Source organism: Poecilia formosa, unplaced genomic scaffold (assembly GCF_000485575.1).
Source record: "Poecilia formosa unplaced genomic scaffold, Poecilia_formosa-5.1.2 Scaffold65, whole genome shotgun sequence".
Lineage (NCBI taxonomy): Eukaryota > Metazoa > Chordata > Actinopteri > Cyprinodontiformes > Poeciliidae > Poecilia > Poecilia formosa.
The window spans coordinates 2587855-2604787 of NW_006800004.1; the positions used below are offsets into that span (position 1 = coordinate 2587855).

General features: G+C 39.1%; 1 protein-coding gene across 1 annotated transcript in view; it reads left to right on the forward strand.

Moving 5' to 3' along the window:
- The first annotated feature begins 6109 nt into the window (after nucleotides 1–6109).
- The window catches only part of LOC107836526 (uncharacterized), an 89676-nt gene continuing 78852 nt past the window's right edge, over nucleotides 6110–16933 (forward strand). Inside the window, exons 1-2 of the mRNA XM_016672762.1 lie at nucleotides 6110–6364; nucleotides 13882–14003. Of these exons, the coding sequence (XP_016528248.1) occupies nucleotides 6307–6364; nucleotides 13882–14003 (180 nt within the window). The 5' untranslated portion in view covers nucleotides 6110–6306. The remainder of the gene's footprint in view (nucleotides 6365–13881; nucleotides 14004–16933) is intronic.

Sequence of the window (16933 nt, forward strand, 5' to 3'; positions counted from 1 at the left end):
CAATTATTCCCAGTATCTCCAGAGAAGCCCCCAACACCACTTGTGTGTCTTGTCTGCGCTCTGTGGTCTTTAATCTTAATTATAAAGCTATCATTACAGCATGAACCCTGGGCTGCCAACAGTGGAGCCCTGGGCTCATCTGCTCTGAATCAATCAAACTAAGTTCTGCACTAGAGGACTTTTTTCTCCTTTTTTTTTTCTTCCAGTCAGGTCATTTTGATTCTCCCTTGTCTCATTTTCATAATTATCCCAGTCCTTTTCTCTAATGGTGTGAAAATGCTCTACCTCCTGAAGCTTTACATGCTTTAGACTGAATATTAAACCCGCGTTGCCCCGCTTGAACATCTGACCTTGCTTTAGGACTCGGTGACAATGTATTCTTTCCCTCATCGGATGCAGGCGGAGCTGCTGTGATTGATCCAAAAAGATCAGGATTTTTTCCCTGTGGTGCTTGTTAAGGCTCATTAACAGAGGACAATGAAGCAAGAGAAAAGGAGGGGAAAGAACCCACGGTACTTCAGCAATTTATTTATTTAAAGGTGTTAGATCTGGAGCTGTGTGTCTGCGAAACCCACTCATTCACACTAAAATTGTCAGCTCGTGCTGCAAATCAGGCCAGTATAAAACTGGATGACAGAGAGGAAGCTGGCAAGAGCCATCAGTGACAAATTCTCCCCGTCTCAAAGGCAGCTGACATCTTAAAGCTGCGATCAAGTGGAATGATCAAAGGCATTCAGTACTCCATTTAGAGCCGTGGCCTGCATGCGTGCGTGTGTGTGTGCGCGTATGTGTGTGTGTTTAAGATGATAGTGTCAGGCAGAGGGTGTGGGGGGTGTATTTAAAAAAAATCAAATCTAAATTAAAATTCATTTTCTGCAGATTGCTCTCTGTTTAGTGGAGACTTTGTGACGTATCTTGTCAAAACTGTTATGAGGAGACCGAGGATGGTGTGTGTACAAACCGACGCTTTTATCTCCCTCCCCACACACACACACACACACACACACACCCCTCCCTCTGCAGGAGCGGCACTTGAATTCCTGGCTCTTAATGACATTATCATTGCTTTAATTTTATTGTACAATACCTGTGTAGACAAGTGCTGAAATAGCAATTTCAGAACACAAAAGCTATTAATCAGATGGGGGCGGAGGGAAGGAGTGTGTGTGTGTGTGTGTGTGTGTTTTGTTAGCAGCTGTTAAATCCCATCTGTGACTTTAGTGCTGCTTATGTTACTGTGTGTATTGATTTTAACAAAGATGTATTTACACTACCACTAAAGAAAAGCGTTTCATGTACAGAACCTTGAATATGTATTCACGCTGTTGAGCCGTTTCATATTTTGTCACATTGCAACCACAAACATTCGGTGTATTTAATTAGATGTTTCTAAAAACACCACTGACCAAACGGCATCATAAACACAAATGGTCAACACGTTCAATGGCCTGTACTCGTACAGCAATTTATCAAGTCCCGACTAACCCAAAGTGCTTCACGCTACAATTAGTCATTCGTCTATTCACACACATTCACACGCTGTTGGTGGCAAGCTACTGGACAGTAGCCACAGCTGCCCTGGGCCACACTGACAGCCATGCCTTTACCAGCAGGAAGGACCAGAGTTGACGTTTTGAGGTTGACTCGTGTTGGGCAGGTTAGTGGGGAACTCAAGTCCTGAAGAGGGAAACGTGTTTTATCATAGGGTTTGTGCTCTGGCTTAGGTTTAAAAATCAAACTTTTTCACAATCAATACTGTTTTTTTTTTTTTTTTAGCTTTTGTCTTGTCATTTTGAGCTGGAGACCTTTTAATAATACTAAAAAATAAATAAATAAATTCTGAATCCATGTGTTAACTTTGTTCTCAATCCTAAAATAGTAAAAATGTTCAAATCTAAAATAGAAATGACAACATAATGCAAAATAAATGCGCGTTTAACATGTAATAGAATGGAAACTACTTTTATTTTGGTATTTATCCAGAAGTATCCACAGCTCAACAGTGAGAGAATGTTTGCGTGAAATTACCTTTTTTTTTGTTTCCTAAGCAATCCAATGGCATTTAATACAGTGTTCATTACAGACGTACATATGGTCATTATTGTGAAGCTACTGCGAACATGAACAGATTGTTATGAGCCATTAGCATCCCATAATTCACCAACGTCTCTGGCTAATAATTAAGCTCATCCCTTCACTGTAAAAACGTGCAGCAGCTGCAGCCTGTAGCTCAAATACCAACTTCCTTTCACTCTTCATTACATCAGATAGAAGCAGTTAATAAAACTCAAGCCTCAGACCAGCAGTCCAGTCCAGTCTTAAGTTTTTAGAGCAAAATTCTAAGTTTAGTCTGAGATGAAAAAAAAAATCAACTGGAAATTTGTTACCAACCTCAATGAATATCCAGCAGATATTCATTGTTGAATATCTGTCGGATATTTCACAATGAATACCACTACCTTCTACCATGTAGAGGTTAGTAGTAGCTGCGACAATATTCTGTTAATTTTCACCTCTGACAGTTTGTGTCTTGTTAATCAGTCACACAAATTGGTGTATAAACTCTGTTAGTGAACATAAAATCACTGCGAACATCCAAAATTTGCTGAAATGCTTCATTTTCTGGAATGCACTGTGAAGTGTGTTGAAGATGCTAATTTGGTGAAGCATCACATAAGAGGTCTACTAAGTTTGTCACATTGTCATTCCAAGATTTTAAGTCCATCTTCTAAGGTGAATACAATGAACTTTAAATATTTGGCCTTTGCCCCCCAAAAAAAGTCAATCATTGTTTTTGTTTTTTTTAAGAACTGAAGTAAGTGGAAGATTAGCTTTAAAGATTAAGCACTTAAAATCTAAGTTTAAATAAAAGGCATAATGCATAATTCAGTTGCTGCAGCACCATCTTTTAACATTTTCTTTTTTTCCAAGCTACATATTGAACCTTTGAACTTTCAGTCAAAGGAAGCAGAACCCAAAAGAAGGCCTACACAAAGACCGACTGTAAGTCACTTCATTTATATTTGAGGAAAGATGAAATCAAAGAGCAGATGAACTAATCCTCTCAACTCTTAGCAAGCCAAGCAGGTAAGGTTTTACTTTCCACTGTCTATACTGTTTAGTCAAGGCACCACAAAGGAAATAAAATCTGACAAGTGAGCACGAGACTGAGATTACGTCACAGTTCAAAGGTCAAAGTTCTCAAATTCTCAATCCCTCCCAAAAACCTTTTCACTTTTGTATGAAGAAAGAAAAAAGCCTCAGTTTAAGATGATAAAGCAGAGGTTCTCACTGCTTTTAAAATATGCAAAGCAGACCATGCTAACATTAACCACCGCCTACATTATTTATACTCATGAAAAGTGTTTTATCAGCAATATGTCTGCTTTATTTTACCTTAAAATATTCAAATTGAAGCAGAACTAAAATATCCGCCGTGTAAAGCAAGCCAAAACAAGGCTCTTTAAAATATTCTTATAAATCAATGCTAACTATTTTTACATATTTGGTGAAATACAGTTTGTGTTATTGCAATTTTCCCAAGTGGCAATTCTTAGATAAATTGCCGAAGGCTTAACAAGCTAAAAGAAGCAGTTTTGTCTTTGTGTGTCTGAAATATTGAGAAGAATTGATGATCGCCCATTTTTTGCGAGACCTAGTGGTGTAAAATAACGGAAGATGTTTTGTTTTATAGCAAAGATGGAGATTGTCGAATTTTTATTGACGTTATTTACAGTGGAGGGGATTTTAGAGTGAGAGTGAAAAGCTTTTACCGCGGTCTACATTTGCCACGAAGCAGGGAGCTTTTTAAAAACTAAAGTGCTGCTTGTCTGCTTTTTAACACTCAATCTTTTCCATCGCCCTTAATTCCCCAACGCCCATCACAAATTTAGCCTGGTATGTGACTGCTAATTTATCCTTTCGATGTATGATATCCTGTCATCTCCTCATTTGTCCCTGAGTGTTTCTAATCGGAGATAATCCCAGTCAAATCCTTTGATTGTGTGTTTGGAGCAGCTCCATCTCTAAAGAAGCAATTTAATGGCTTTATGGCACTCGGTGTAAAGTCATTTATCTAGCGGATTGGATGTGAATGCTTGTTTTAATAAGTGCTCTTCATGAATAGTAGGAGAGGTGCCATTTAATTAGCCAGAGTGTGGACCCAGCTCATAAGTACAATATTTTCAAGTTTGTTTTTTTTTTCATGTTTTATGTTATTAATAGAACTGAATGAGATATTCTGATTTTAACAAAGGCTTCACAATGGAAAATTGGACTTACAGCATGTTGTGGATAAAGCCATTTTATTACTATGAATATTTTAAATTTTTCAACAACTTTTAACACTTTATTTTTTTTTACCAAGGACAGTGTTAGCTGGATAGGTGTGTGTTCAGAATAATAACACTAGTTTTTTGGATTGGACTCAACTCTCATTTTTTAAATATACAGAAGTACATTTAGTATTTTCATTTCTGCTTGTTTTACCACAAAAATATGCAACATAATTACCACTACTTTACAGCAAAAGACATTTAAACAGTGAATTAAAAAAAATTAATGAATGATATTTAGATACTCTCACAAACACACATCACAGTGGGATTGTTAAGTAAACAAAAATCAGGGTGTGCTGTGGTGGCGCAGGGGTTAAGCACATTCCACATATGGAGGCCCTAGTCCTCAATGCAGCTGTCACAGGTTCAATTCCCAGCCCTGGCAACGCTCGCTGCATGTCTTCCCCCCTCTCTCATTACTCACCTTCCTGTCAATTAACTATCAAATAAAGGCCACTAGAGACAAAATAATAAAAAAAGTAAACAAATATTAAGTCTAATTCAAATAACTGCTAAAACATATTTAAATAAAAAGCATACCCTACAATTCATTAGCTTTGCAGAAACACCTTTCATTTTTCGGATCTTTACGTTTCATCCAACCATTTACACTGACTTTGACAACCTTAGCATGTAGATGTGCTTCGGAATTTTGTGTTTTTGGTTCTCTCTGATACCGTTAGATTGTCAGTAGAGCATGTTTTTAAATTAGCCAATCAACCACGGCTGTGTTCAGATGATCACTAATTAATAATAGCAAAATCAGCATTAAGTCTGAAAATAAACTGCAACAGACTGGATGTTCTGTTCTTTGTTTGGGAAATATCTCCGGGTTTTTGGTGTTAAATTCTGACGTATTAGTGGAGCTAATGGATGGATGTAAATAAAAGAATCATCTTTTGACCTTCCAGTGTTGCGCGGACGCGCAAAATTTCCAGAAGTAAACGATAACAAGCAATGTGTCGATACTTGATCAGTCATTTTCTAATTGTGCTGAACATTTACCAACCTAACAGAGATGTACATCGTCTGAGATTCAGCTCTGGGGTTTCAAGGTCATTGCCTGCCTCACATCAATGAGGCAGGCAATGACATTTTAAAAAAGTGGCAAGAACAGATGAGGTTCGTTAGAAGAGCTTACCAACAACTGACAGCACCTTTTGAAGATACTTAGATGACACGAGTTATGGTAATATTTTATTTCCCTTTCAGATAGATAAAGTATTTCTGAAATGAATTGACTTAATTCATCCATTCTTGAGGTGACGCACAAGCACTGAGGTTTCTTTTGCATCAGTCAGACACAATGTGTAGTTGTTGTGAATGTTCCTTGGGAATCCTCTAATGGTGAAGAATAAAGAGCCACAAGAAGTACCGTAACGTGTACCACAAACAGAACTTTCCACAGCAGAAGGTGTTGAAAGATATGCAGGGAAATCCCAGAATTGGCTCATCGTTTCCCAGCAGTAGGCGGACAGAGCACTGGTTTCAGAAGCAGCCTCTTTAGCTTTATGTTCCTTATTATAAATGTGTTATAGGTTATCCTGTATAACCCCAAACAAAACACCCTCTGCTGTGTGTCTGGAATGGAAAACGAGCAACCTGAGCAAGATTAGAATCATCAGTTTATTAGGCCTCGACATCTGTTGCCAGACAAACGGAGAGAGAGAAAGAGAGAGAGAGATCCCTCTCAGCACTGCTTCCTGTTTTGACGTTCCCTGTGCTTGGCTCCGATTGGCTGCTTGCATTCACTACTTCCGTAGAAACAGAAACACAAGAGTCTGTCAGCTGACGGACTTTGTCTGTCTGTTTTCACACAAGAATCAGTCCATAAATCCTCATTTCTGTGTGTGTGTGGCCGCAGAGAGTGGCGGGCGTGCAAACGGAAAGTAGAGGGAAGTGTTTGTGTGTGTGTGAGAAATCTCAGAACAAGGTGGAAGAAGTTGTCTCCAAACAAAGAGAGAGAGACATGGGCACTGAGTACAAACCACTGTCTTCTTCAGAATGGTGCAGGGCTGTAGCTGTGGGTAAGTGCCATTTCCTCATTATGTCAAGAGGAGAGTTCTTCATGCCACAGTTTAATGTTTAAATTAGCAGTAGATTAGTTTATGTTTTTTTCCTGTTTTTTCTTCTCTTCTATGAAGGTGTGTTACTGCCACAACCAAGCAGTCTCACTCTAAAATAATAAACATTGAAAGTCTTTCGGATATGTATTTAAAATCGGTTTGGTCCGTCACTTAGCAGTATGACTAAAAAAGAATTTAATGTTGCAGTTCTCACAGGATTACATTATAATGAACTGAACTGAAGACTGTGGCCACAATTTGGATCTGATATTTATTTGTACTTTTTTTTTTAAGTCTTTTTTTTTTAAATGAGTAGTGCTTAATGAGACAGTTCAGCATTTCTGAAGTGAGGCAGTGTTAGAAGGATATGAGTAGTTGATGTTTGCTGGATTCGCTTGTGTTTCACACAGGAAGGTCATTGGTGGCGTACCACCTCCTCAATCCATTTCCTATGTAAATAATAAATGTTGGTTTCAAGATTGATTAAAAAAAAGAAAGTGTTTCCATAATCTGCTGTGATGTTGTGACTGGGGCTGTTTAAAGAGGAAGGAAGTCTGCCTCAGTCTGAAACTTTCTTGGATTAACCGTTATTTTCAGTCTTTGCTGGTCGTTCTGGTTCCTATTTCTTGCTGGTACCAGGTGTCTGCTGTGTTATAGATCTAAATGTTCTCTGATGGAGTCCATATAAAACTGTGAATGAATGATATGAGGCAAATATCACCAGAGATGGTGCTTTAAAAGTTTAACATATGAGGCAGCCATATTGGATTTCGAGGGGATTTGTCTGGTAGTATTTCCTTCCTGTTCACCTTTAGGTAAAAATGGAGCACATAATTAAGTGGGGTTTTTCTCTGTTGCGTCTTTCATTTTCTTCAGTGTATGATATAACATGACAATATGGACCAGTCCTTCTGTATTACTGCAATGATGATGGTGGACCATGTCTGCTTCATGACTTTGCTAGATGAGTTGTTAGACAGCTGAAATGTTTTGCAGGTTTAATCACATTAAAGGTGCATGTGAATCCCAGATTTACTGCCCTAACATTTTATGAAACAATCCTGCACTCATTATTTATCAGATATGTTACCTGATGAAGGAAGTAAAGGTTTGGTGGCAATTTCTTATTTTTATTTTTTGCCAAAAACTAGTGATGTCCCTGGTGTCAGCTCACTGGTCCCCCTCCCCCCCGCCGCTGCCACCCACTCCATTCTAGCCAGATGGCTGTTGCACAGGCGGTTCCTCGCCCAGACCACGCTGATTCCCCATCATTCTTCTGTTAATGAGGTCGTTAACAATGCAGTGGACAATTAAATTATCCAAATCTGGCATTTTCTTCACATGTTTACTTCCACTGTGCTGTTTGCTGCTCCAAACACGTCTGATGAAATGACACGCATCTTTATTCATGGCATTCACACAGTGGCCTGCAGAAATATTTCCATCAATTGGACTTTTCTTGCATTCTGTCATTTACAGCCACAAATGTATCTGTTTGATATGATTACATTTATTTTAAATGATTGACCAACATAATGTAGTGTGTAACCCATGTACAATAACCCGTCACTGTCTTGATGTGGCAGTTCAAACTGACATGGACGCACTGTCAAGTTCCTGGTTGGACATGAACTCTGCTCTGCTCCAGAGCCGCTGCTGTCTGAGTCTGGCTCACTCCGGTCAGCATGCTCTGCAATTGGACCTGAATATTCAGGAAGCTTATTTCTGGTCGCCTTATTGCATACTTGCATATTAAGTGGAATTAAAATGATATTTTTTTTTTAAATTGTTCTATGGATACAAACTGACAATATAACAGCATAATAATGGTGCAAGTAATACGTACCATCATGTGCCTTGAAAAATCACCTGTACAAGCTGCATTTCTGTTGATTGTACATTTATGTAGTTTGGCATTTTGAAAATTCGCCTAAAGGAAACGAGTCTACTTTGAAAAAAAAAAAAAAAAAACTCTTGTTGATTAAAAGTTTTGGCATTAGGATGTTGCCACAGATGCAAACCAGGAAGAAGAAGACAACAGGAAGTAGATGGACGATGATGTAGTTGGAGGATGATTGTGCTGCATGTTTTTCAGTTACTTATCACATGAACAAACTTATTTTTTTCATTGTGTTTCTTATTTAATGGAAACACAGCGATTAGGAAGTTCTTGTTGTTTTTTGTGACATCAGTGGAATAACGAAAATGTTTTACGCACGTTTGTAATGAAAACGCAGCTGTAGATTCCACCTGTGTGTAATCCGATGTCGGCATGAACCCAGCTGTTCTGCGAAGGCCTCAGAGGTTTTATAGAGAACATTGGAGAACAAACAGAACCGCAAACAGCAGACAGGTCACGGAGAAAAATGTGGAGAAGCTTAACGTGGGGTTAGCTTATAAAAACGAGTTTCCGAACGTCATTGGAAAATGGAAAGAGTATGGCACGTCTGCAGAGAAACATCCTTCCCTCCTGAGCTGACAGGCCAGGCAGAGATGGCATTAATCAGGGAAGCAGCCAGTCGTTCCTGCTCTGGAGAACCTGCAGAGATCCACAGCTCAGGTGGGAGGGCACGACAGGACAATTATTAATTACTATGGCTTTCAAGAAAGAAAGTCAGAAGAAGTCATAAAAGGGAACACAGCAAACATGTGGAGGAATGTCTTCTGGTCAAATGAGAGTAAAATCAAAATGTTTGGCCTCCATGCAGAGGCTTTTTGTGGCCCGAACACGCTGTCCTTATTGTAAAACAGTGTGGCGGCAGCACCATACTGTGTGGAGGATTTTCTTAAGTAAAGACAGAGAAGTTGCTCTGAGTTGATGGAATGTAGGTTGGACCTAAATACTCGGCAAAAGTAGAAGAAAACCCATTAGAAGTTGCTAGATCACAGGACAGCAGCCCTCAGCAGCCTTGGAGTGGAAATGGGGTAGTTTAGATCAGAGCAGTCATGGCCTAGTCAAAGTCTAAATTATGAATTAAATGTACAGATATAATTTTGTACTACATGTATAATTGTGACATGCAGTAAAAATTTCATCTGTAAATATTTATAATGTGGGACATATTTGGATGAGACGATTGGGGGATGGATTTACTGGGCTTTGGGTTCTTTGGACTCCTTTTTGAACTCCATATGAAAGTTTTGTTCTTTAGGTTTAATTATTATTTCTCTGACTGTTCTAAATGAAAAAGAAAGTTTAATTGTATAAATCCAAATAGTAGTGGCACACCCCATAAAGACGTGCAATTAATATTGCTGTAAGAAACTCAGTTGCACGCCACACTTTTCAGATTCATTGTATAATTTTTTTTCACTTCACATTTAAACACTACTTTGTTTTAGTCAGTAACATAAAATCCCAATAAAGAACATCACATTTTTTAGCTGTAACACAAGACGTATAAAGCGCATAAATGATCAACATTAACATATGTGATTAATTAAAAAGTCTAGTATTGCATAATTAATCACATTACCTGTTTGAACTAAAAGCCTCTCTCTCCCACACATGGTTACTTAGTTCAAAGTGTTGCGTTACACAGTCTTATACTGCGGTCAACTCAGTAGAGAAGCAACCACATTTCCACTCTACCTTATAGATGGAAGAAAAATTTAGTAAATTACATCCAAAAAACAGAAATATTTAGATCAATCTCATAAGTTTTGTAGAAAAAATACTATGAAATCAAATGAAAAGTCAAATTTGCTTGAAAAAACTCAGAATATTTGAGATTAATCTCCGAAATGTTTCAGTAACAAAGTTGGAAGTTTTTTGACTTTGGAGAAAATTTCTGAGAATATTCTCAAAATTTCTTTTTTTTTTTTTTTTATGAAGAAAAAAAAATTGTGCAAATTTACCGTCGTACAAATCGGTGAGCTCAGGGGCAAATTCCACTTTAAAAAACCCCGCCTTGTGGACATTTGGATAAAACCACGCTAGTTATGTAGCCTACTTACTGCAAGATGAATTATTCTCCCACCTCAGCACAACCACACTTCTGAATTACATTTGAAACAAAATGACTTTGTTTAAGCCTCCCCGAATATAAAAACCTGGAAATCTGAGGCAGTAAAAAAATGTTTTAAAAACGTGCACTTATACATTGCGAGCTTACAAAGTTAAACATAGTGATTGATCAGATTTAAATATTTTTCTGAATGGACTGACAGCACTGGTACGAACACTTTAGCACTCTGATCCAGGGTGAATCAAGGCAGAGTCTTTATCTCTTTCTCTTACCTCTCAAACCTTTTCACATTAAAGTGGTAAACAGAAGCTGTGGCGCTGCCTCATCAGCGACAACCCCGACTGGGAACGGCGCAGCCCCCGAGCCGCCGCCGCTGCAGCGCAGGAAGTTTGTTAGCTGTTAAATCGTGCAACTTCAGCCAGTTAGTCGAGCACACTCCTTCATGCGAAGCTCTGCCGAACACTGACACCGCTGACAGTTAATTATGGGAGTCACAGATCACGGCGGCGTGTCAGCTCGGCTACGATTGACATGCCGCATGTTTACATCTCTGTTGTAATGTTGTTTCCTAGTTACTTTCTCAGCATCAGTGGTGTTATTTAGTAGCACAAGTGCCTCGGGGCTCGCCATAATGATCGTAAAAGCGGCCCGGATTCAGGAGAGTGAAACGCTAAAAAGGACTTGTGGGTATAATTGGAGAACCTGCCATCACAGCGGAGCTTCGGAAAAATATTTTAGCTCAGGCTGTTGAAACACGCAGACTCTCCCCGTTAGAAAGACTGTCACTCTGTGCAGGTCCGTCTCCGCACGGCTCCATTATTTTCCAGCCAAATCTTCCTGCACGTACAAAAAGTTATTTTGACAACGACTCGAAACCAACCAAAACCTAATGTGGAGCTGAGACGGGCACACGAAAGGGAAGCAAACATATGAATTCTGACACGGCGGGGTTTTTGGAAGTAACTGGCGGGGAAGTCGTGGAGGCCAGGTGGCTGGTGTCAATCGGGGAGGGAAAAGCAAGACGCAAGCCAGATGCCACATAATTGTCTCGAAATGCCATTTGTAGGACTAAATAAAAAGTGATTAAAAAGAAAAAAAGAAAAACAACTTTTACTCGCTTCCCTTTTTTTTTCCTTTTTTTTTTACAGCTTGTCTCAGACTCATTTAAAGTTTTGGAGAAATGTGCCAGGTCAGTAATAAAATGTGCTTACGCAGATTGAGACGGGGTACATTAATAAAAAAAAAAAAAAAAAAAAAAGCCCAGCCTTTGATTAGAGCCTTTTTCATCTGGTGTTAGATTTTCACCTGAAGCACAACATGGTTCTAATAGACGCCCAGAAGAGACAGCAGCTTCTGAGGCAGCACTTCAATCCTCCATCCCCCACGAAGCGGCGTGATGACAGCGAGCCACCTCCTCCCAGTGTTTTTATGGGATGAAACCATCATAATCTGCCTTCCAGCTACACTGTCCAACACTTAGCTTCAAAGCTGCTGCTTCACAATCATCGCCAAAGAAGAAATTGCAAAAGTTTGTAGTTAAACCAGAGGTGCTGGCCACAGCGATAAACGGCACATAAATCAGTCAGTACGTAGAGTTTTATTTTCTCCACATGTACAGTACAAACCGTCTGAATGTTTCCACGTTGTGTCCCATTAACTGTCGGAGCATTTTAAAGGGGCAGTGTTATATAAAATTGACATGTTATAATATTCCCTCATCAAAAACGTAGCTGGAGTGTTCCCTTGATTCTTTCATGCATGGTTGAGAAATAATTTAATCTCCCATGGGAACAATTAAAATGTCTGGGTGGACTTAGCTCCGCCTTCAAGGATAGAGCTCCTCCTTTGAGCTGCAGTTTCAAAAGTTTCCGCCTCACAGAGCAACCTTCCTCCACGGCTCCCTCACTCTGCTCCTTCAGACTAGACGTCTGCAGTTAGCAAACACCTGGTGGGTGACCTCTGCTGAGCTCATTATATTCTCAGTGCAACGCTGGAAAAAAAAAAAGTTGTTGAAGGGTTAATAGAGGAGACGTGTTGTAATGACTTCCTGAAGGCGAAGTTTCCAAAGGAGCAGCTTCTTAAAGAGACAGAACCCCAATTTCAAGATGTTAAAATTCCAAAGCAAAATTTCTTTCAACTCATATTTGATGTACATAAAATTTTAATAATGACTAAAGGTGACATAATTACTTGATTGTAATATAAAATGGCACTATGTGCCTGAAAAACACATAACTGCCCCTCTAATGGATTTTATGGGACAGACCAGAGGTCAGCAACCTTTTCAAGTGACAGAGCCTCTTTTGCTGCTGTTGCTACAAAATAAAAGGTGTTTGGTGCCACAAAATGATATGCACTAAATGTATAAATATGTACATGAAGTGTTTTATTTTAAAAGTTAGGAAAGTTTAACTAAAATTAATTTATATTTTAAAATTTTTATAAGGCGTTAGCTGACTTTCACAAAGGAAAAATATATATTTTGTAAAATGAGGCTAGCTGAGCTATTTCCTTTAATATGAAAAATGAATAGGATTTTTTTGTTCTGTTTTCTATTGCAAATATCTTAGTGCACATAAACTAAAACCAGACAAGCTTACAAGTAACTTAACACTATATACTTGAAGCCTGTTTTTAGTCAATAATTCCTTAATATTAATTAAAACATATTAATTCCACTGGCAGATTATTTCACCAATAACCAAATTTTTTCCCATGTTTTAAGTGAAAAAAATCTGTCTGGAATTAATCTATATAATGTGTTTCTCTTGAGTCACTGAAGTAATTGAACTTTTCAATAATATTCTCATTTATTATTAATATAATTTCTTAGCTAAGTACAAGTTCAGATATGCTTCAGCAAAGCAGTTTAAGACATTTCTTATATTATGACATGTTTGGTTTTGCATTTCTCGCCCCCACCCAAAAAACCAGAGGTGTTTTGTTTTTTTTCAAGTTGAACAGTTAAAGTGTCAAATTAAGAGGTGGAAAAAGTACAATTTCTCTTTACAGAATAACAAAAACCTGCAATTTCAACAGGGGTGTGTACACTTTAGAGAGCCACTAACAATGTGTCAGAACCACAGACTCACGAACGCCATCGGCTGATGTGAAAACACTTCCATCGCTCGTCTTTCATCATTTCAGCTCATTTCTTGTTAAATAAAATGTAAATGTGAAGCTGCAGAGGCCGAACACAGAAGCCCTGTCATGTAAAACACGTGGGATTACCCAGCATAGGCCGTTTATTGCCTCGTCAGCAAAAATCTGTTTTCTTCAACAACCTTTGATGTCATATTCACTTCACCACGTTCCCACATGGGAACCAAATAAACGTGGAAAGCCCAGGGGGGAGAGCTGTGCAGCGCGTGTTAAATACTATTACAGGAAAAGATAGCTGTGCACACAGGAGACTATTTGATATGGATCTCTAAACAAATCTAGAATTAGCCTATGATTTAGTGTGAACTTGCTCCTGACATCTTTTTTTTCCTCCTTCTTCTTCTACAGAGACGTCAGAGTGCTTCATATGCAGGGACGGCGAACTGAAAACCAGCGACCAGCTGAGGAATTTCTGCGACTGCAAGACTTTACTGGCTCATCACGTGTGTCTGTCCGCATGGATCCAGAGGGTGAGACAGACGTCCCTCAGCTGATATTTAGGCTGTTTTTCCTCATCAGCCACTTGTCAAAACGTGGAAGGTGGTGTGTGAGTGTGGAGGGGGGAACATCTGCGCCAGCCTCCTATCAGTGAACAAATGTGTTTGCCTCCTTAGCATTCCTTATTGAGACAAAACATTGCTGTCTAATGAGCTACGTTTCAAATAGCAATCCCAATTACTTTTAATGAGGGTTGCTAACAATGATAAGGCATCGGAGGCTCAGACGCTGAGCGGCGCCTCGTAACAGACTGGCAGAAATTCAGGAGGCTATCATGCAGCCGACACCTGTCACCCGCCGCCGAGCAGTTCATTAACACCCGCCGTCCTCCCTGAACCCACGGCTACCGGAGTTAGCTGGGTGGTTGTTTCAACTCCGGACACGCCCACGCGTTTTCTTCTGCTCTTCTGATTCGCAAAGTTTAAAGTTTTACAGGTGAACTACCTTTGGTTTTTGGTTCATACAACTTCCGGGAATAGCAGTAATAACGCAAATTGCTGCCTTGTCTGATAGAGGAGTGTCGTGGCAGAGTATGATCAGTGACTCACCCGTCAGTCGGCTCATGACTAATAAAAAGCCAATTTTCCCGGATCACCTCTCTGTGGCAATTGGCAGCTCAAATACTGATTTACTGTGTTTGCTTATGCATCCAAACTGAAATCTGCTACTTCTTTGGTGCAGAAACACGTCAACAAACAGAACCAGGTTTAGCAATAGTTTATTCAGAACTGTTACTGTTAACGAGCCCTACTATGCATTTTGTGTTTGAAGCTGTAGTATGTAACTGTTAGAAAAAAAAATCCATATTTGTTTAAGTTGTCACCGTGTCATGTCAGTTTAATATGAGACGGATAATCTGTGAAATGATCAATCTCAGTCGATTGCCGTTTGAATAAATGCACTGCTCCCAGTCAAAGACAACCAATCAGAACCAGGAGGAGGGGCTTACCGCTGTCAATCAGTGCTGCTCAATATGCTAATGCTGTAGAGGCAAGTTACAATTCCAGGAAAACCGTTTGTCCACTGTCACCTATGGCTATGCTAACTAGCCTTAGCATTTGTGGCAGTCTACGTTGCGGTGAACTTGCTGTAGCATAGCAGAAAACAAGGGGGAGATGGTGAGCAAGAGAGTGGATGACAGCACTAAGCACCTCCTCCTGGCTCTGATTGGTTGTTTCTGACTGAGTGGTGTATTTCTGCAGTTAGCACTGCAAACACTGGAGGAGACAGAGGAGCTTTTTTTTTTTTTTTTTCTTTTACATATTATCTATTTTATGCTGTCACAACACAATAATAATTTTAGCAACTATGTAAAAAACCTATTTTTGTAAAACTTACACACTGCAGCTTTAATGGCCAATGTCATGGTCTTTGTAAAGTAAATTAGGGTTGTTTAAAATCGGACCTAGCAGGCCACTCCTCAAAAACAAGCTTAAAAATTGGAGATGAAGTGAGAAATCGCAGTGGAGGATAGTTGTCTGCAGCGCAGGCAATTTCCAGTAAGCTTTGCAGAGTTGAACTGGTACTTTACATGCATCACAGACAAACGTAGTGATTGGGTAAAATTTAAAACTTCCTCAGAGGCTCCGCCTCCAGGAAGTAATCATTTCTCAATAGCCGAGAGCCCAGGCCCTCTGGATGAAGTGAAGCGTTTTTACCAGGCTATGACTGGCCACGACCAATTGAAATTGGAAAAAAAAAATAAATAAAAATTCACAGTGCCACACCAAAGTCAGAACTTTACAGAAATCACAGATTGGTAAATGCATACCTCTGATTGGCCCATGTCTAGTGGAAAACGGTATCAGCCTGTAAATACTTAAGTGACTCATCTTTATGTATGATTAGAACTGTCCCTCTGTGATAATATAAACCCTTAAAACAGAGAAAAGAGATGGGTTAATATGAAAAATTTAAATTTAATAGTTCTTAATTTTTAGCATTTAAATCCAGTTATTGTTGTTTGACAATAAATAGAGAATAGTTTTTTGATATAGGCCTCTTAAAATAGTGTTTTTCTGACCATATTTAGTTTGTATTTGTTTATACTGTATTTCTTATTTTAATGTCTGAAATTGTATGAATGTTTGTATTTTGTGTTTTATATAATGGGGACTACAAATGGAAATGACTATTTTGCTAAATCCAGTAGATCTACAACATTATACTTTATTTAATATGCTCCGTCCCATTTAAAGTAAAACAAATCAATCAGTGAATCAACATGAAAGTTGTCTGTTGTAGTTCATTGATTTGCTTAAACCAATGTAGTGTTGCTCTGCCCACTTTAAGAAACTCCCCAGTTAAAGTCACATGATGATTCTACAAAAGCACCTCTTGAGAGACAGCGAGCAAAAACAACAGCCCGGATCAAACCAAGCTAAAAAGCAGCACACCCATGTTTAATTTTGTTCCGACACACCTGCATATTTCCTGTCATGACATCCAACATGTCTTGTGTGAAAAGAAAAAAATGATACAAAAGAAGAAACTTCCCCTTGGATCCGTGCAGCTTTCTAGCCTCTCTTGGCTCACGGTTGTTTTGTCAGCCTGCAATTTGACTCTTTTGTTTCGCCCCTCTTATCAAATCCCTTTCAGAAGCAGCAGATAGGTGTCTTTGGTAAAAAGCCTTTTAAGCACCTGTTGGGCTCTGTCGGCACCAAAGTGCGGCCTATCATTAGCAAGAAGCCGGTAAACATGCTGAATGGATCTGTGTTTCCTTTATAAGGTGGAGGATAAAAAGCAACAACTTTACTCAGGGTGTAGTTAGGTTTTAGAAGTACAAGTCAAAATGAATCAGAAGGTGGATCATTTTCTCTTGACTGTGTCAAAAGCTTTGGGTTCATGAAGTTATGTCTCTGGGCCTCCGAAGTGGAGCAAATGAGATGTGAAGTGTATATAT